The 21849-nt window shown below is 40.2% G+C and overlaps 1 protein-coding gene across 4 annotated transcripts in view; it reads right to left on the reverse strand.

Annotated features, from left to right (window-relative positions):
• Positions 1-288: 288 nt before the first annotated feature.
• The window catches only part of MAX (MYC associated transcriptional regulator X), a 41421-nt gene continuing 19860 nt past the window's right edge, over positions 289-21849 (reverse strand). The window contains exons 2-5 of one of the 4 annotated variants that reach the window (XM_089681449.1): positions 18586-18612; positions 5385-5492; positions 2655-2790; positions 289-1273 (exon numbers count right to left, since the gene is read on the reverse strand). In XM_089681449.1, the coding sequence (XP_089537575.1) occupies positions 1086-1273; positions 2655-2790; positions 5385-5492; positions 18586-18612 (459 nt within the window). In that variant the 3' untranslated portion in view covers positions 289-1085. The remainder of the gene's footprint in view (positions 1274-2654; positions 2791-5384; positions 5493-18585; positions 18613-21849) is intronic. The other 3 variants (XM_089681450.1, XM_089681451.1, XM_089681452.1) reach the window with 3 other exon arrangements.

A 21849-nucleotide genomic window follows, 5' to 3' on the forward strand; every position in this document is an offset into this window, starting at 1 on the left:
ATCAAATGCATGCATGAGTACAAGGGGGAAACCAAACAAACATGCAGCTACTTGCAGTTTCTGGTGGGAATGGGCCCTTGAAGCCAATAGCAGCAGGGTGGACACCTGTCGTCTATCCTGTTTCTCTTGTTCTGATACAATAGGGCGAGCCAGTGTGGTAATCTTAGCACTGAAGGTGTGTTACTATCAAAATCACCAGGTAAAAAAGTAAACAAGCTTTGGAGAGAGAGAGAAGAAAAAAAAAAAAAAAAACACTAATGCAGCCCCCACATATACAGACTGGTAAGCTGCAATATATTACAATTTTATTTTTTGTGCTTAAATACACTTTACTATGAAAGCTGGATGGATTTATTTTTTTTTCATTTTGACGTAATAACATCACAGTAAGTTTTCATTTATATTCTAATACAATCTCCTTTGGGTTTACCAATAGCTATGTAGTATGAGGGTCAATAAGGCAAGACATCACACAACAGTTTTGGAAAATCTAAAGAAGACTGTGCAAACAGATTATATTGTGGCCAAGTTTATACATGTGCCGCCTGACAGTTATTCATGACAGAAAGTTGATGCAGAAAACAATCAGATCTATGCAACATATTCATAGAAAATCCATGGGTCACACTTACCAAAAAACGAGCTGTTTACACATATGCATTCTCATAATCCGAGAATTAAAAATGAAAAAAAGGTGTTAATAAATAAACACCGTGTTTAAAATCTGTAACATGTAAAAAAAAAAAAAAAAAAAAATTAGGAAACACAAATATCGCAATGCAGTTAAAAATAATTTTATAGACGAATGTGACTGCAAATCTTCGTCAAAAAGGCTGCACTCCAGTACAGCACCACATTTTACTTGCACAGAGTCTTAACCTGGCAAGCCCTTGGATGTTACTTTAATATTTTAATAGAGAGGGAACAATGACATTAAGAAACAAGAAATCAAACAGAGTCCAATAAACTAAAGATAACAGGGAAAAAGTCCTTAAAAGAGCTGAGCAGGGCCTAATTAAGGGTTAAGAGGGGGGCTAAATAAGTTTAGGATGGTATAGGATGCTCTCTTTATTGCTTTGTTTTGCTCAACTTGCTTCCATCCGTAGTTTCTTTCTGCTTTGAGGCTCTTCTGGTTCTGATTCTGAGCTGGAATCAGATCCTCCATCAAAGGCGGATATGGCACTGCCATTGGGATTGGTGTAAAGGCTGCTGTCAGAAGAAGAATAGCTGGACTGAAGCCTTGAATTTGATTTTGCTTTCTCCAGAGCACGAACTGCAGGACAAAATAAAAATTATTTAGCGGATATGGAGGTTTTCAAAAGATCCCTAGAATGAGAGAAACCTGGGAGGTTGTAAGCGTATAAGAAGGGAGACCAATTAAGGATGAAAGCCCACAATTATTGTGGAGGGGTTCTGTAGGGGGAACTAATGTAAAGAAGCTTGCTGCAGGGTCTCAAACATGTTAGTATACTTAGAGACACAATTTTATTGTTTGGTCTTAAAAGATCTGCAAAAGGTAAGTATGCCGTCATATGGCCCTACAGGGTCCTTTTGATCTACTGTTTTCTGGGCTGGGTGATCCAATATGGATGCGCAGAGTGACAATGACGTAACATCAGCAGTACCACACTCTGCACTAGTACAGGGTAAATGAAGGGCATCATGGTGACATCATGACAGTGCACTCATATGTGCTCAACCTTTCAAAAGAGACTGGGAACAGCTTATAGAGAAGTGATTCTGCGAAGGACAACTCTAAACTGAAGGGGGGGGGGGGCAATCAAGAAATTATGCAATAAGCTAATATAGGAGAATCTGCAAACAACAAAATGGCCAAATCGTTGTAAAACATGAGCAATAAAATTACATTCATAAAACACACAGATAACAACATAGGTGTATGTAAAAAAAGGTGGGTAAGAAATGGCAATCAAAACAATAAGCAAGCAACTGGCACAGCATGAGGGCAACAGTTATAATATGCCACGTTTCAAGCTGATGAGCTGCCTTTTTGGCATAAGAACAGGTCCCAGATAGTTGCAAGCTTCCAACATTCAGGAGGCACTTAAAGCCCACCACACCCTTAGAAACTACAAAAAGCAATTCAATTTCGCCTTCCATGTTGGGTCAAAATGAATACTGCCAAAATGTACATATTTTCCAATGCAATTAAAGCACATTTTTAAACTTAAGCAAGCTATGTAAAAGGTCTGCAATCCGATGATGCATGTGCGATTACCCATCTCATATCTATGGCCAAATTTTGAATTCTTAGCAAAAAAGTGCACCATTAAAGCTGGCCATAGACGGATCGAAATTCAAGAAGAACGGGTTGAATTTTGATCCACCTATGGGCCTGGCCTGTTGGTTTTTGTTTGTAGTGTGCTCACTGCTGGTGGCTGCCAGTGATCATTGTATTCTGACAGAGGCCAAACCTCCCGCTGACAGAATACAATAATTATTTCCAGAATACAATAGCGCAGTGGGACAGATTTCCCATCCATCTTAACTGTGTTAATTAGGGGAAATCAAGCGATTTTCTTTCCTTAAACCTGTGGTCGAGGGAAAGGAAGCTTCATAGCCCTGGCCAGTCTAATAATTTGCAAAGTGCTAAAAACAAAGATTAAGGTAAACATGACACAAATTCTTCTTACCTTGCTGTTCTAACAGAGCATTCTGTCTCTTTAGGTCATCAATATCTTGCTGGTGTGTGTGATTTTTTCTTCTCATGTACTGTATATACTCTGTTGCTTTGTCCAGGATCTGCGCCCGTGAAGCCTTAATGAAAGGCAAGAAGGGCAAAAAAAAAAAAGCCTATATTTATCTTTGAAAAGAATACAAAATGAACTAAAAACAAAAGAACAATTAAAGTTGTTCTGTAAATTACCTAATAAAAATGACCAAAAAACCATTCCTTGAAAACTAAGGAACGGACCTCCTGCACTAGAAATGGGGCCCTATCTCAATAGCTGCTGACACTTAACCTCCTACCAAAGTGAGTGAATAAACAATAAATACAAAGTGCAGCGCTAAACCTTAAATAACATAAAAAGGTAATAAATATGTAAATACATGCTCTAAAAGTCTGTGCAAACGTGCAAATAAAAGTTCAATAAAGTGCAACACGTGTATTCCCACCAGGAATATTCAAAGTGTCAAAGTGATCACAGCAAACAATCTGTCAAAATCACTCAAAATATAAACCACTACCTATGGTACGCGAGGAGGATTCTGGGAGCGCGGTGACGTCATTTCCGGCGTGACGGCCATATTTCAAAACCCTATATCAAATACCCATGCAAGGCACTCATAGCATGAGGTATAGGAGCCTGATATTGAAGATTTAAAATGTGAGTGGGCATTTTTATTATAAATAGATTGAATAAATACAGTTTTACACTATGAAAGCTTTCTGTTTATATATGAACCGGGGAGGAAGCTGCTGACAGAGTATATGACTCTGGGGAGGATCCGGAGATGCATCAGAGTGGTGTTTTATCCTAAGGCGAGCTGACCCTGTGGTCAATGTAATGAGGTGAGGGGCCACTGTAGCCATTGTTTGGATTCACACAATGTGGACACTTGTCATCACATGCCTGAAGATTGCGTTTTTTCTGGACACTATTTACATATGGACTTATTTTGAGTGATTTTGAGAGATTGTTTGCTGTGATCACTATGACACTTTGAATATTCCCGGTGGGAATACACGTGTTGCGCTTTATTTAACTTTTATTTGCACGTTTGCACAGACTTTTAGAGCACGTATTTACATATTCATTCCTTGAAAAGGCTCCACAATTATAAATGAAGACATTTACAGTCTGTTCATCCTTTCCGATCTGGCCATTCCCATCTATGTCAACAATAAAGTGACAGGGTTTTTAGCCCTTCACTACTCTATCCAAAAGTGTAGAAAGGCGAAAAACAAACAAAACACCACAAAAAAAAACACATTTTTGGTTTTTACTGTATTAAATCTGAGTACACCTGAATAAAATCTGATTTAGCTACAGAGATCAGAAAATATGTTCTTTTGGGCGGGGTTTTATTCCTATTTCTTTATTACATTTTGGAATTTTATATAGCAGTGTTACAGCCTGAAGATATGCTGAATTCTGCCTGCAATCAAAATGTGGTTAAGTCAAGCTGTCGTGGTTGAAATCTACTAATATAGAACCCTAGGAAACATCAGCAATGAAGAAAGTAAAATGTTCTAACATTAAATTGTGATACATCAAATCCTTTTACTATCAATATGTTTGTCCTCTCAATTATATATGGAAGAACAGTCTTTACTCAATTCCTCAAAGTCAAAGCGTTCTTGCTGGTAAAAGGTTTAAGTAGTGCCAAAAAACAACAAAAAGGTTAATACAATGAAAGTGAAAAACTTTAAACCAATAAGTCCAAGTGGTAAATTATATAAAAAGGAAGATTAATGGCTCATTCATACCATTGTTGAGCTGCATTGATCTGCACACAAGCTCAGCACTAGGGAACATAGAAAATAACGGTTGTTTTCTATGTGCTAGGTTCCTGCCAAGACACAGCGTTGAGGTGTGAACCAGGGCGAGCACAACTGAACCAAGTTGTGAACCTGCCATCATTTCATAAGGAAGGATGCATTTGTAGGCAATTAGGGCAGGCTATACCTGCAACAGTACAGACAATGCAAATGTGGCGGTTTTTCTGCACCTATAGCAATACTCATCAATAATCAAAAGAGAAGGGGGGGGGGGGGCAAAGCTGCTACCATGCCATGGGCCCCATACACGTGATCCAGGGCAATCGGGACACCCTGTAGCAGTATACCTAGAATGAGCAGTCCGAAGCTGGTTAATTCTTTGCACATATCAGCTTGAATAAATCAAGCCATTAAGACCCATTTAACCCCTTTCCACCCAGCCCTTTACTAGGGTCTGTATGCCTGAGGGACATATGTTGTGTAAGGGCATAAAGTTCAGCCTACTGCCGCTGCACATACATCATGTGCTACACACAAAGCAACAGTTTAAGGAACATAACAAAAAAAAAGAAGAAAAAAAAAAAAAAAAAAAGCATAAACCGAACACCAAACGGGGAGATTTACTAAATCTGGAGCAATTCAGAAGCTGACTGGTTATCGTGCACAGCTGCACCAGATTCTAACTTCAGCTTGTTCAATTAAAACTTTGACAATAAAACATGGAAGCCAATTGGTTTCTATGCAGAGCTGCACCAGATTTTGCACCATGCAGGTTTAGAAAATAACCCCCTAAGTATTTACAATCTGGTACCCTGTTTAGTAAATGCTCATGTTCGCCAATTGCACTGGTATGGATACAGGGTCACAATTTCTTTTTTTCTCCCCCCATTTAGAAAAATGAAACCATAAGCAAGCTCACCTTTTCTCCTTGGAGTGAAGGTACTGAGTCCCTTAGACTGTGGAAACTGTCCTTGATATGGTCCCTGCGTTTACGCTCCAGCGCATTGTGATGTGCTCTTTTGTCTGCCTACAATGAAATGACATTTAAAAAAAAAAGTTGAGTGATTTAAAAAGATAATCCCGATGGAGAAAAAGAATTTCTATTTATAGAAACCATATTTAGAACATAATATCCCATACTATATACAGTAATCTTGAGACTTGTATCGCAATCTTTTACAGAAAAAAAAAAAATACCTACAGTCTTGAATTTGTGGAGTATCACAATAAAGGTCCAGCAGCATCACAGGATGCCGAAGAAACATCCTAATGGCTGCATGTGCTACACCTGTTAAATCATTATACCAAAATAAAGAGCATTCTTATTTTGAATAAAGAGCTTACACAATCAAGAAGCGTTCCAGTAATAGGTGCAGCGCTAATAAATGGATATATTATATATACTGTATAATACAATATCAGCAAGTGCAAAAATGAATATCACTTGATGGTGATTTTTAGTGACTGAACAGTTCAAAGTGATAAAATCGTGTGGATCCTGAGGGATCACAATTTCAGGTGCACGGATGTCTTGGTCCAAAAGTGATAGGTGATGTGACTCAAATGAATGAAATACGCACTCACCAGAAGTGCGTTTAAAATACGCAGTATGAAATCCTGCATCAAGCAATGAGAAGGTCATCTGTTTCCAGGTCAGATCACATCATAAATCACCATCCAGGTACATCAGCATGTAGGATTCCCTGGTCCGTTAGCATGTATCACCCTCTAGGATCCTCTTTTGTTGTATGGGCACTGCGAATGAAGGCACTCACACGGAGAGCCCAATAAGAGACCACATAGCGTGATACTGTATAAAGTACCTTTATTCCAAATAATGGGTACAATCAATAAGATAAAAAGAAAGGGCTACAGCAACTGGACATCTGACCACCACAGGTGGCAATCTGGAACACATGGTCAGTACCTTTCTTTTTATCTTATTGATTGTACCAATTATTTGGAATAAAGGTACTTTATACAGTATCACGCTATGTGGTCTCTTATTGGGCTCTCCGTGTGAGTGCCTTCATTCGCAGTGCCCATACAACAAAAGAGGATCCTAGAGGGTGATACATGCTAACGGACCAGGGAATCCTACATGCTGATGTACCTGGATGGTGATTTATGATGTGATCTGACCTGGAAACAGATGACCTTCTCATTGCTTGATGCAGGATTTCATACTGCGTATTTTAAACGCACTTCTGGTGAGTGCGTATTTCATTCATTTGAGTCACATCACCTATCACTTTTGGACCAAGACATCCGTGCACCTGAAATTGTGATCCCTCAGGATCCACACGATTTTATCACTTTGAACTGTTCAGTCACTAAAAATCACCATCAAGTGATATTCATTTTTGCACTTGCTGATATTGTATTATACAGTATATATAATATATCCATTTATTAGCGCTGCACCTATTACTGTGATACATATTATATTGGAGGTTTTTTTTGGTTACCTTTTTTGGTGTTCCAGCAGCTTGATTTTTATTCTCTATAGCTAAAGGTGGCGCTCGCTTAGCAGCTTTTTACTATAATCAAGAAGCGTTGCCTATGTTGCAGGATGCTGTGCCATACAATTACAAATGTGATCAGACTGCCAATTCCAATAAGTCAGGGCTTGCTGTATTTCTAAGCATCTCCTGGAACATTTTTAAATACTCGTTTATCCTGCCAAAAGAATCATTGGCTAAGGTGATGAAGACCTTCCTTCTGTAGTGGGATTACTGCAGCAACGTCACATTTGCTGCTGTATGAATACTGGCCCCATGATGGACCATCAGGAATAGCCACACCTATCTCTGCCCCAGATTCTCAGACTGTCAGCACATTAATCTATCTGTAGGAGATTAGGGATGTAAAAGCAGTATTCAGTATTCCTTGATACCCCCACCAGATCTAATGGATCTATGCTACGAATACCCTCCTGAAAATAACAGATCAAGCACTCATCGCACTAAATTGCGTTCACATTAATGGGCTGAATGTCACATCGTATAAGCTGCAAATTGCACCAATAGTAATGCATGCACAACTTTTAAAAAATGCACAACAGGATTGCATGTCGCTGCTGTACCATGCAATCCAGTGCTGGCAAACGCACCGCATTTGTGATCTGTGTTACGGGTGTTGTAGGAATCTATTGACTCCAACTGCAGATCGGACAACCAATGCAATCTGAACATGGTGCGGGAAACACGCACAGAACGTGGGTTCCGCACCGCATTCCAGTGTGAATGGGTAACTGATACTTGACACACACACACACACACACACACACACACACACACACACACGCACCTGCCTTAGGGTGATGGTATTACCATTCTAAAGTTATGTGTGGCTCTGAAAACATAGTATTTGACAAAAGGTTCATTTTTTAGAAGGCAGTTATTATACTTGTTTGCTCAGATTCCAACTAAGGATATATCTATGTTTCTATTCACGTTTGGGGGCTTCCTCAAATGATCAAAATATAGAGCTGGGTTACCTGTCTCTGCCTATATTGGCCACATTTGAATAGTCTGTAGGAAAGAAAAGCCTTGAGATTTCGTCTCTATATCTAAACTGATATACGGCAAAGAAATTCCAGTGAAACGTCCAAGAGGCCAGTGCAACATCGCTAGATAGATAGAATGCAGTGGAACCAGGAGGAAATATATGCAACATGGTGAAACATTGTGTTAGACCACCCTATACAAATGAATCTTTAAATCTAAACCGGATGTGGTCATGTGTGCAGATTCTGTGCCTATAGACACTGAGCTATGGGCCTAAACTTGGGATTTATATAGGATACATCAGCTAATGTGTATATAGTCATATAAATTGATCTGGTTGTCATATCAGGCTTTGTATCCTGCCCTTTTGAAATCAAAGTTATTTAACAGTCACAGAGTTTTAGTTCGCCATATCATTGATGAATATTTGGGAAAAAAAATGATAAAGACTCATTCTTTGGGCAAATTTACCAAGTGTCTCATATGTTTAACCAATGAAATGTGATTTAATTGAAAACCTAAAACCAATAATATTTTGTTGTTGCCGATCGAAATTTGCAGTGGGTTGGAAGCATGTTGGGTCATTTAGATATATAAAGCAGATTCAATTTGGAGTGCATGGTCTTCTTCAGCTTAAACAGCAGCATATCAATGGGTCTGTGGTCAACCCTGATTTACTGCTTAGATAAACCTGTTGACTTAGGCTTGCCATAAACAGATGTCAATTTAGTAACAGGTAAATCATCAACTTATCGTTTTCAGCACCTTAACATACTTATGCAAGGCAAAGCTTTACCTTCTGAGAGGTGGGGGGGAGAATATGGCAGGTTGCCACTTGTTATCAGAATCAATTTGTTATAACCAACAGGGATTCTTCAATGAAAAATAATTACAATCACCTTGTAAGCTAACCCCCAAATGGCCCTATCCTAATCTGTGCTTTAGGGTGTGACTGAGCCATTTACCATCTCCTAGACTCAAATGTTGTAGAAAATCTGGACTTTGTTTTAAACTAAAATGTTTTTTAAAATTTTAGACTACATGCACAGCTCCAGAAACTGGTCCCTCAAAATTCAAGTTGCCTCCAAGAGAGAGATATCAGATTTCAGGGTAAAAGAAAAAAAAAAAATATAATATACAGTATATATATATATATATATATATAGTAGAAAATCAGCACAAGGGACACACAGCCATGTCATTCACTCACAGAGTTCTGTGAATGAATGAACTAAAAGTCCCCAAAGCGTTTGCAGCTGTCGACTTGTAGTTCTCAATGAAATACCACACCACTGTTGAGCTCTGTGGTAGTTCACTGCTTGCCCACAGATACATTGACATTTGAGTCCTGCATGGCAATAGTGATCTGCTGATCGCTGGTGCAATACTTTTTCAGGCTCCCAAAATAAATAAAAATCGGAAATGAGCAGCATTTTACCTACAAAAAAAAAATAAGAATAATATGTGCATTGATATTTTTATTTATTTATTTTTTTAAGTGAAGTTATCCTTTAACCCCAACTCCACCAAGAATCAGCACAAGGAACATAATACAGGTCTCAGTTGACATTCTTGAATATGTCACGTGGAATGCAGCATGTGCAACTGTCCTATTTTATCATCAAATAGGATGCTGCTGTTTACTTTACTGAAGATGGATCAAAATTACAAACTGTAAATGCATGTTATATACTCCATACCAGTCCAATCTTTGCATGGTGACTTACATTACATAACACTCCACTACATACACTGTGCTGATTATGTACACCATACACTGATTTATATTCATATACTTAACACTCTGCTCTGTACACAACATACCACGGCGCTCTGTACATGATCTATGAAGCTAGATTCCGCACAAACTTACTATACAAGATTATGAACACATACTTAAATACTCCACTTTGGATACTGTGCCGATTTATTGTCCACATATCCCTGGGCCTTCAAGCCACAGAATAGCCTTACATTGGCATTACAAAGACCACTATTCAAGTCAGTAAGTATGTGACCCAGATGTAATGTGAGGGAATATACTGCCTACACACAAAAAAACAAAACAAAAAACCCACATCTCCTAATTTGAAGTGGCTTTCCATCAGTAGGGACTGGACATCTTATTAAAAAGAAAATATGCCCAGAAGGAGTATAAAAAAATCATCACTCCAGAACAGTGTACAAAATCTGGTATGTACAGATTTCTAAAGATTTACCATTTGAAAAGATAGCTATGCAAAATATAAATACATGGGTTTATGTATGTATGCATATAGGATATGTCAAGTACTTTTTTTCAGTCCATTATCTTTTGTCTCAAAACAGAATTATTCATAATTAAAAGGAATTTTAAAAACAGTTACGAAAGGAAAACCTTTGAAAAACCCAAAATATTTAAGACTTTCAAAGAAAAGTAAAAAAAATAAAATGTTGAACACAAACACTCTCTCTCTCTCGATAATAGCAGTGTGTTGAAAAAAGTGAATAAAGCTCAAAATCCTTCTAATAGCTTTTATTTCCATACACACAAATGCATTGGGAACACTACACATTCTATTCCAAATCAAAACATGAAGAAAAATAGATCAAATTTGTGTTGTTCCTCTAAAAAAAAAATTGAAGAAAAGTGATTAGACTGTTCAAAAAAAAATAGCAGTGTTTGTATTCTTCTTTACAAACTCAAACACTCACTATATAAACTGAAAAATGTTTGAAGATTTTGCTTTCCTTTGAATCAATATTTAGTTGTAGTCGCACTGTTTCTGAGAACTGCTGTACATCTGTGTTGCATGGAGTCACCCAACTTCTGGCACCTGTGAACAGGTATTCCAGCCCAGGATGATTGGACTACATTCCACAGTTCTCTATTTCTTGGTTTGGCCTCAGAAACTGCATTTTTGATGTCGCCCCACAAGTTTTCTATCTGATTAAGATACGGGGATTGGGCTGGCCACTCCATAACGTCCATCTTGTTGGTCTGGAACCAAGATGTTGCACGTTTACTGGTGTGTTTGGGGTCGTTGTCTTGTTGGAACACCCATTTCAAGGGCATTTCCTCTTCAGCATAAGGCAACATGACCTCTTCAAGTATTCTGATGTATTCAAACTGATCCATGATCCCTGGTATGTGATAAATAGGCCCAACACCGTAGTATGAGAAACATCCCCATATCATGATGCTTGCACCACCATGCTTCACTGTCTTCACAGTGTACTGCGGCTTGAATTCAGTGTTTGGGGGTTGTCTGACAAACTGTCTCCGGCCACTAGACCCAAAAAGAACAATCTTACTTTCATCAGTCCACAAAATGTTGCTCCATTTCTCTTTAGGCCAGTCAATGTGCTCTTTGGCAAATTGTAACCTCTTCAGCACGTCTTTTTTTCAACAGTGGGACTTTGCGGGGGCTTCTTGCAGATAGCTTGGCTTCACATAGGCGTCTTCTAATTGTAACAGTACTCACAGGTAAGTTTAGACCTTCTTTGATCTTCCTGGAGCTGATTGTTGGCCGAGTCCTTGCCATTTTGGCTATTCTTCTATCCATTCGAATGGTAGTTTTTCGCTTTCTTCCACATCTTTCAGGTTTTGGTTGCCATTTTAAAGCATTTGCGATCATTTTAGCAGAGCAGCCTATCATTTTCTGCACTTCTTTATATGTTTTTCCCTCTCCAATCAACTTTTTAATCAAGGTACGCTGTTGTTTTCAGGTTATAGTTGTCCCATGGAAGGTTTCTCAAGTTTCAGCTTCTTCAGATTTACTATTGAAATCTAAATGGCTTCTCTGACCCACCTGGTAACTGATGTTTGTTGAACGGTCTTCTCTAGGCAGAGACATGGCGTAATATTCTTGACATTTTTCACCTGTTTCTGTCCAAAATCTGTATATTAACATTCCCTAAAGCAATGCCCCATGCTCAGGATATATTAATATACATGATCCCCTTTAAAAACCAGCAGCCTCTATTTATACCAGCTATCAATTATTATTATACATTGTTTATAGAGCGCCAAAACGTTTGCTCAGCGCTGTACAATATAGTGGGGGACAGTACATGAGACAATACAGTAACAAGAAAATATACAAGAGGTTCGAGGGCCCTGCTCTTTCGAGCTTACAATCTAGGAGGGAGGGGATAGTGGTACAGGAGGAAGTGGCTGTGGGGGATGGAGTGGTGGGAGGAGTGGAGGAGATCGGCTGTTAGGTGAGGGTGGGGTAGGCTTCCCTGCAGAGATGGGTTTTCAGGGTGCGCCTAAAAAGGTGAGGAGGGTAGGTGACAGTCTGATGGATCGGGGTAGTGAGTTCCAGAGGATGGGGGAAGTCCTGGAGAAGTCCTGCAGTCAGGCGTGGGAGGAGACCAGGGAGCTAGAAAGTAGGAGGTCTTGTGAGGAGCGCAGAGTATGGGTTGGGTGGTATTTCGGTATCAGGTCGGTAAGGTAGTTTGCAGCAATGTTATGAATGGCTTTGTACGTCAATGTTAGTAGTTTGAATTTAATGCGTTTGGCAATCGGAAGCCAACGGAGGGAATGACAGAGGGGGGTGGCAGATGCGGAGCGGTTGGTAAGGTGGATGAGTCTGGCTGCTGAGTTCAGGATAGACTGAAGCGGGGAATAGTCTGATGAGGTAGGCCGGTGAGGAGGGAGTTGCAGTAGTCGAGTCGTGAGATAATAAGGGAGTGAATGAGTTCTTTAGTAGTGTCTGGGGTTAGGAACGAACGTATTTTGGAGATGTTGCGGAGGTGGAGCCTGCATGAGTTTGCCAGCGATTGGACATGGGGTTGGAAGGACAGATTTGAGTCAAGAGTGACACCTAGGATTTTGGCTTGCGGGGTAGGACTGATAGTGGCGTTGTTGGTCGTGATGGAGGGAGGGGGGGGGCGCGGGCTGGGGGGACAATTAGGAGCTCGGTTTTGGAAAGGTTTAATTTGAGGAAGTGTAGTGACATCTAGTCTGATATGTCGTTCAGTAGGCGGGTTATTTGGGCAGAGACTGAAGGGGTGAGGCGAAGGGTAGAGAGGTAGATATGCATGTCATCGGCGTAAAGGTGGTAGTTGAAGCCGTGGGAGTGTATCAGTTGGCCAAGGGAGGAGGTGTAGATGGAGAAGAGGAGGGGCCCAAGGACAGAGCCTTGGGGGACCCCAACAGAGAGGGGGAGGTGGCAGCGTTATAGGCAACACTGAAGGAGCATTGGGATAGATAGGAGGAGAGCCAGGCGAGAGCGGAGCCTCTGATGCCGAGGGAGTGTAGTTTATTAAGGAGGAGGGGGTGGTCAACTGTATCGAAGGCCACGGAGAGGTTGAGGAGTAGGAGGACTGAGTAGTGGCCATTAGCTTTGGCGGTTAGCAGGTCATTAGTGATTTTGAGTAGGGTGGTTTCGGTTGAGTGTAGGGGACGGAAGCCAGACTGTAATGGATCGAGGAGGTTGTTGTCATTGAGGTGGGAGCTTAGGCGATTGTAGACTAAGCGCTCAAGATGTTTGGATGAAAATGGCAGCAGGGAGATGGGTCTAAGGTTGCTAAGGTCGGTGGGGTCCAGGGAGGGTTTTTTAAGTATGGGAGTGATGTGCGCGTGCTTTGGGGGGAGGGTCGAGGGGAATGCGCCAGTAGAGAGGGAGAGGTTAAAGATGTGGGTGAGGGAGCGTAGGATGGAGGATGAAGGAGACCGGAGGAGTTGTGTGAGGACAGGGTCAAGGGGGCAAGTGGTGAGGCGGGCTTCTGAGAAGGCCTTAGTGACCTCTTCAATGGTAGAAAGGCTGAAGGAGTAGAGTGCTGGGGAGGTTATAGTGTGCGGGATGTTAGGTGTGGTGGGGGTCAGGGCGCTTGCGAGGTCAGAGGAGGGGAGAGTTGAGGGGGTTATCGTGGGAGAGAGGCTAGGTGGGAGGTAGATTGACGCAATCCGTAAAGACATCACCAATGCTCAATCTTGATTGGAAGTGGTTGGCAATCTCGTGGGCGGCGAGTGAGATACTGGGTGGAGGTGGGGGGGGGGAGAGTAGGGAGTTGACAGTGGAGAAGAGCCGGCGAGGACAGGTGGAGAGGGTATTGATGAGGGTTACGAAGTAGGCTTGTTTGGCGGCGTGGAGGGAGGAGGTGTAGGTGAGGAAGGCATATTTGTAAAGGGTGAATGTTTGAGGGGATCTGGTTTTGCGCCATAATCGCTCCAGCGCGCAACAGCTAGGGTCCCCACAGACTATTGAGAACTAATGAGAGTGGTCCTCAATTATGTGATCACTGTCAGCTCTGACAGATGACACGCAGGCTGAAAATTTCAGACAATATTAAAAAGGCCAAGTTCACTTTTGGAGAGAAAAATAAAATACACATATTTTGAGGGAACATGTAATGGAATACATTACAACCTAAATATGGGTGTAACATGCTCAAAACCTTGAACTTAGAGCTTGTTCACACTTTTCTTCCTAAACGCCCTACGCGTTTGACAGGTATTAGGCGTTTGGGGTGCGTTTTTAACGCTCCTCAAAATGCTCCCCAAATGCCCTATGCCTGTTTGAGGCGTTTTATAAGTGTTAAAACTACACCACAAAGGCCTATAATGAAGTTAATGGTAATAACGCCCCACAAAGGCCTGCCAGACCTTTGATGAGCTTCACTATAGACTTGAATGGGAGGCGTTAAAAGGCTTCAACACCTCCTGACAGGACATGAGGTGTCAATTCTGCTGTGACAGTAAAGCTTCAGTGTGAACAGCCATGTGTATAATTTTCATAGCCATTTGAGGAGCAGCAAAATGCCTGCTTCCAAAGCCAGTGTGAACCTAGCCTTTAAAGTTTTGAGACCTTTCAGGCACTAGTATTCATCTGCATTTCAATCTAGTTTAAGGATCAGATACAGCTGCACTATTATACAAACTAAACAAAAATTTACATTTTGAACATTTGTCAGGCTAATAAAACAAGAGCACTTTTTATTAAAAAAACAAATATATTCTTGAAAGAATTAATACAAAAATGATTTAGGAGTGCATATTCGAGTTATTGTACACACACGGCCTAGACATAAAAAAAAATAAAAAATTATATCACATACACACACACACACTTATTTGGCAGTTCAGTGTAGGATTTAAATGTTATGCAAGTGTAATTGGTGCTTCTTTATGCAATACCTCCATAGCCTTCAGGATGCGGTTCATTTAACTGTAATTTTCTAGAAATTAATTAATAATTGCTCAAGATCCAAGTTAAAATATAAATTATGCAATGCAATATTTAATAATTGATAAAATATTATTTTTACTCAATATCATAGTTGAAAGGATAAAAACACACACACACACACACACACACACTTACTTAGGTCCATATATATTTGGACACAGGTACAATTTTAGTTTTTTCGGGTATATTCAAGCTACAGTTATATAATGGACATGGGCTGAAAGTGCAAACTCAGGTTTAATTTGAGGGTATGTACATCCAAATTGGAGGAAGGGTTTAGGAATTACAGCTCTTAAGTGTAGCTGTCAGCCCATACCTTGTACAGGCAGTTACTGAATGACAGGAAAAATCAATTAACTACCTACAGTGCTCACCAGCACATTGGTAGTTCATTAAGAGCTACAAGTTGTCAGCCACATTGGCAGACGATAGTTTTAGCTCTCCTATTCATAGAAATTGTGAATTACATGGCCTGGGAGGGCAGAGCCCCACACAGCCATTTTTTTTTGTTATTGTGACCTGTGGGGCAGGTAGAAGGAACTCACGGGGAGCGGGGGCTGCTCAGTCAGTAAAATATTATATCCTAAATATCCTAAATATGGGTGTAACGTATCATATCACTTAAGCTAAAATTATCCTTTACTTACATTTTTTATATTAAGAGGATTCCCCATTTAAAAAGCTGTTAAAATAATAGTGATGGGCATAAAAGCCAAAAATGGTCTGCTTAATAAAGGATAGGTAAAATATATAAAAAGCTTGAAGTACTGTTTGGCTTCAAGAGACAAATCAGATTGAGGTCCTCCTATTGTGGTTCTGTAATAAAACCAGAAATATCATCCCTGTTCACAAAGCGGCAGAGAAGTTTAAAGATTATCCCATATGAATATACTGCTGCAAAGTCTATATAAGAAAAACCTCTTGAGCACTTGAACTGTAAGGGGGCAATGGTGGCTGAGAAATGTGTTTTTGACCACAACTGCTAACACTGGTGATAGTTCTGACCGGGGTCCTGAACATGGCAACTGAGCACTGATCATGACCTCTCAACATGCTATTTCAGGTGCCCATAGTTCCATTTGTTAAGGCTACTGAGGAAACCAACAAGAACAAAAAAAAAAGTTACAATTAAAAGCAAAACTATTCTATTTATTCCTGTTATAAATGAGTGTTTGTTTTTTATTTCCCACAACAAAAAGTATGGGGAACAAGCATTGTCAAAAGAGAACAATGGCCGACTCCATTAATCTCTACCTAGACACTGAAGTACTTCTTTTAAAAAGCCAATCTTGACAAACACAACTGCCCCTTCCCCAATGTTTGTGTTTCGTCTTTAATCACATAATATAGTCCCCTTTGAAAGGTGACTAGACATCATCTGTGATGTTTTACTATTATTTATGTTTTGATATCATTAATCATTCTACCTTTATGGTTTCTTTCCTTTCCTGGAACATCTTAAGGCTCATTCAGATGGGTGATTAGTCCTATCATCTGATCTGAGCCACTGTCTGCTGAGTGTGAATCTGAGAGCTACATGCAGGCAGCCCATATGGATGCATATGCAGCTGCTGAACGGAGACAATCACGTCAAAATTTGGCATGTGGGCAAGGATCTGAACAGTCTGTGTTCAGATCCGTGCACCCACTCCTGCTGACATGACAAAATTTGACATGCAATCGTGTCCATGTGGATGCTGCATGTGAATTATGTCTGTGGGCTGCCTGCACATAACTACAAGGTAGATTCACATGTATCAGACAGCAGCTCAGATCAGAGGATGGATCTGATTGCCTGTCTGAATGAGCCCTTCGTCTTCTCTAAGATTTCCTCACATATTACAATTCATCACAAAAGAAATATGCACTAAGCACTAAAAAGCAGGTTAGATGAATGAACTAAAAAGGTGAATCAAGTTCTGGTCTGCCCACTCCTGCTTCATTGCTGGTCAGGACACTCACCACAGTAATGGGCCATTAGAAGGTGCAAGCCAGCACTCCACTTTACCAGGAGAAATCTGAATTCACACATGTACATGTAGGTCATATATTAGTCGTTTTGCTCTTAGCACCATTGTCACCCTGCATATAGTGTGACCATAGGACAGGGAAGCATTTACTAATATAGTAAATAATAAAAAGAAAATTGGTTATGGAGCGTTTCTAGTTCTACAGGCTTACCTTACTGCTTGCAAATACTGTGGCACTGCTCGGCAAACATCATGCTTTCTTTCTGGCACACGCTGTCTACATTTATAGGAGGTGTATGAACCACAGGTAGTCAGTCCAATAACTAGGCAGGTGATCTATACACCAGAGGTCAAGGACTACCACACTAAGTGCACAGAGTGCTTCAAAAGGCACTATGATGGCCATACAGTACCAACATTGGGTTTCAAGTAAGTCTTTTCTTCAAAAGTCTGGACCTGTAAACTAGGAAAGTCCACTAAAGACTACTTCCTCTGTCTTTTAAAGAGACCCTGTCACCAAACCATTCATATTAATCTTCCCAAAAGAATATATGCATTTAACCTATTATGTATGCAATTTACCTGTAAAATCCTCCCTTGTGTGGATATTCAAAATTCCTGAGACTGCTGCTGGGTTTCACCATCTTGGTTAGCAGCTGTCATTCAATTCACACTCTATAACAGCCATGTAAGGGGCCCCGTCATTGAACACTAATGTAAGGAGGCATTTCTAACAATCAGTGTATTCCTGTCTGCATCTCTTTTCTAACCATCAATTTTCATTTTAAATTTTGTTATTATTTGTTATTATTACAAATCATATTGCCAAACAGAGCCGGGGGGAGAGACAAATATTCCAATGGCACATTAAATAAATTAACAGAGGTGAGAACTAAAATTTATTTGAAAGGTTCTTCTGGGGTAAGAAGGTTGAGCAAAGCCGCTCTTTGCTTCTTCCTCAACTGCTACAGCACAGGTAAGGGAGTTGGGGGGGGGGGGGGGGGGGGAAGCTGGATCAGCACAGGCAGTAAATATAAAAAAAAAGCCCACAGTAAGCATGTGAAATACTTGATTCACCCAAAATGTTTAGTTCAGTCTTTATTTTATTAAATTTTACAAGGTAAAAAAAAGGGACATACAGAGAGAACATTATTTGGTTCAACTGCATTTTTTTGGGCTGGTGATAGGCCCTCTTTAAAAGGAGGTATTAATCCCAGATTATTGCCAGAGAAGAAACTACTAGAAAGCAGCACTTTTGGCATTAATGAGATCCCTATTGCTATATCATACTGGTTAATTTCACTCGAGTCTTACCACCAGGATTTCAAGCACAGGTCCATAAAGTATATATAAAATTACATAAAAGTAGGTATTGAACACAAAGTGATAAGGAAAAACAAGAACTAAAAATAACCAAAACTTTAGAAGACCAGAAGAAAAATGGATTGGTAGGGAAATGAACATACCGAGGAGTAAAATCCTGAGCTTTCTTCCTACAATAAAAAGGAAAAATACAAACATATGGCTCTGTTATTTTTTTTCACACTCGACACATTAAAATCAATTCACTAGTAATTGTTGACTGAAGTGTAGAGTAAGAATAAAAAAAAATGTGAAGTATATATTTACGCCTGGCTTTATTCATCCTTAGATACACAATTTATGTTAGCATGCAAGCCTGCTGGAATATCATAAGCAACAGATTAAATGGTATTCCTGTTCAGTTCAAGAGAATGCAAGTTGTACAAGTATGTTAAGGTAAATAATTACTGAAAAAAGTGAAAATGTATTTTTAGTTTCCACTCCCCCTCCAATCAAAAGAAAAAAAAAATAAAATACAAGTTCTACATACCTTCTTAACACTCCATTGCTGTCCCTACATCCCTCTATATCCAGAATCAATAAGCCTCTTCTGGCATAACAGTCATGTTACTCTGTCCATTTCCCATGAGCCCAGCCTGTCATTTACATGCCCCTTAGAGGGGAGTGTCATCACACAGTCTGGGATCAGAGTACTCGAAGACTAAACAGAACTCACATCAATACTCGAGTCCCGCTCAGTTCTGCAAGGACGGATGGCAAAAGGCATGGTAAGTGAATGGAATTCTACTTTAACCACCCGCCATATAGTAATATGACGGGCGCAAGGTGGTTCTCTCGTTCATACGACGTCCTCCCAGTCTCACTGCGCATGCGCGGCTCAGGGAGCGAGCAGCGCGGCTATCGGCGCGAGGGACACAGCGGATCACCGATCACGGAAAGAGCCGAAGATGTCGGCTCGGTCATGTGATCAACTGTGTCCAATCACAGCTGATCACATGTAAACACTGATGATCAGTGTAGCCCCAGCAGTGCCACCTGCCAGTGCTCATCAGTGCTTCGTGCCAGTGCTCATCAGTGCCACATATCAGTGCCCATCTGAGCTGCCTTTCAGTGCCGCCTGTCAGTGCACGTCAGTGCCACCTGCCAATGCCATGTATCAGTGCTGCCTTTCAGTGCCCATCAGTGATGCCTGCCAATGCCCATTAGTGCCACCTACCAGTGCCTCCTCATTAGTGCCCATCAGTGCCACCTATCAGTGTCCATCAGTGCAGCCTCATTAGCGCACATCGGTGAAGGAGAAAAATCACTTATTTACAAAATTTTATAACAAAAACTAAGAAAACACTTTTTTTCAAAATTTTCAGTGGTTTTTGGTTTAAGAAAAAATAAAAAACCCAGAGGTGATTAAATACCACCAAAATAAAGCTCTGTCACAAAAAAATTATAAAAATTGCATATGGGTACAGTGTAGCATGACCGCACAATTGTCATTCAAAGTGTGACAGCGCTGAAAGCTGGAAATTGGCATGGGCAGGAAGGGAGTATAAGTGCCCTGTAGGCTAGTAGTTAAAAAGAGTTTTTCAGACATTAAAAAAGGGACATTACAGGAAAAAAAAAAAAAAAAGCCCACACACCACAATATATACTCAAAGATTTAGGCCTACTCAAATTTCAAACGCGCGTGTGTGTGTGTTTTTTATCCGAAGTGTTAAATGACCCATAATAGATAGCTGTGCACTGAAATGACAAATGTGGACTGAAAAACGGAAAATTCAGGATGCACATGGTCGAAAACCAAAATGGACAGTTTTATTTTAAAAACGTAAATTTAGTTTTTTCATTTCAGTCAATGAGGGGATTTTTTTACATTTAAGTCAATGGGATGCAATTTTGCATTGAAGTTGTTTATCATTACTGGCACCTTATTCATTTTTCTATCAGCAAGATACCAATACCCTATTTTCAGTCGATAATTTTCGATGGCAAACATTAGTGTATCACTAATATACACAAAATACACCAAATAATACACAAAAAAAACAAACAATTAAAGTATAAAAAGGGGTATACAGCTACAGCAACCTTGCTTTTGCAGAAATATCCACCCTAACCCCAATTCTGTCCCGCAAAGACTTACAGCTCCAAGGTCCAGCGCTGCTGTCTTTCTGGATGAAGGATTGCCCTACTATGGGCCCAGACTATCATGGACACACTTCTGAAGGTGTTATGACACTTTCAAAAAACACACATTTGCACATTAGCCACTACTGTATGAAAGCTATTTTTGCAGGCAGTGGCAACTGTACGCAACTATAGCCCTGGTATTTCACTCCCCGCCTTCCCAATATCGGTTTCACCATACATCCCTATCTAAGGAACACTACATGAAGTTCCTGGACAATGCGGCTAGAATGTGTATTCACATGTGATGGAGACCACAAACACCCACTTCTGAGATTGGTTCACGAGACTAGATACTGTAGATTAGCAGAGATGAAAGAACTTCAACACTCTGCCCAGGATGGGCTTATCAAATATATACAGTTAGGTCCATATATATTTAGACACAGGCACAATTTAGGGTTTTTTCAGGTAATTACTAAAACATATTTAAGCTATATAGTTATATAATGGATATGGGCTGAAAAAGCACACTCTCAGATTTAATTTGAGGGTATGACCATCCAAACTGGAGGAAGGGTTTAGGAATTACGGCTCTTAAGAGTAGCCATCCCCCCTTTTTCAAGGGACCAAAATGAATTGGACAATTTAATAAAAAGCTGTTTTATGGCCAGGTGTGGGCCACTTTATTATTTCTTCATCAATTAAGCAGGTAAAAAAGTTTGGAGTTGATTCTAAGTGTGCCATTGGCAATCTATTGCTGTGAACCTACATCATGCGTTCAAATGAGCTGTCCATGCACATGAAAGGCCATTGTCCCTCCCTCCTAGATTGTAAACTCGAAAGAGCAGGGCCCTCAATCCCCTCATGTTTTGCATTTTATTGGTATTGTTCTGTCACATGTTCTGTCCCCCTTTGTAATGTACAGCGCTGAGCGAACTATCGGCGCTTTATAAATACTGTATAATAATAATAATAATAATAATATAATAATTGTAAAGCTTCAAAAAGGAAAAACAAATCCATCAGAATGATAGCAGCAACATTAGGAGTGGCCAAATCAACAGTTTGGTAGATTCTGAGGAATGAAGAACACGCTGGTAAGCGCAGCAAAATAAAAAAAGGCATGGACGACCACGGAAGACAACAGTGGTGGATGATCCCAGGATCCTCTCTATGGTAAAGAAAAACCCATTCACAACATCCAGAGAAGTGAAGGACACTCTCCAGGAGGTGGGCATATCATTGTCAAAGTCTATAATCAGGAGAAGACTTCACAAGAGCAT

Source organism: Staurois parvus, unplaced genomic scaffold (genome assembly GCF_062004578.1).
Source record: "Staurois parvus isolate SC_StPar_1 unplaced genomic scaffold, SC_StPar_1.0 ptg000267l, whole genome shotgun sequence".
Taxonomy (NCBI): Eukaryota; Metazoa; Chordata; class Amphibia; order Anura; family Ranidae; genus Staurois; species Staurois parvus.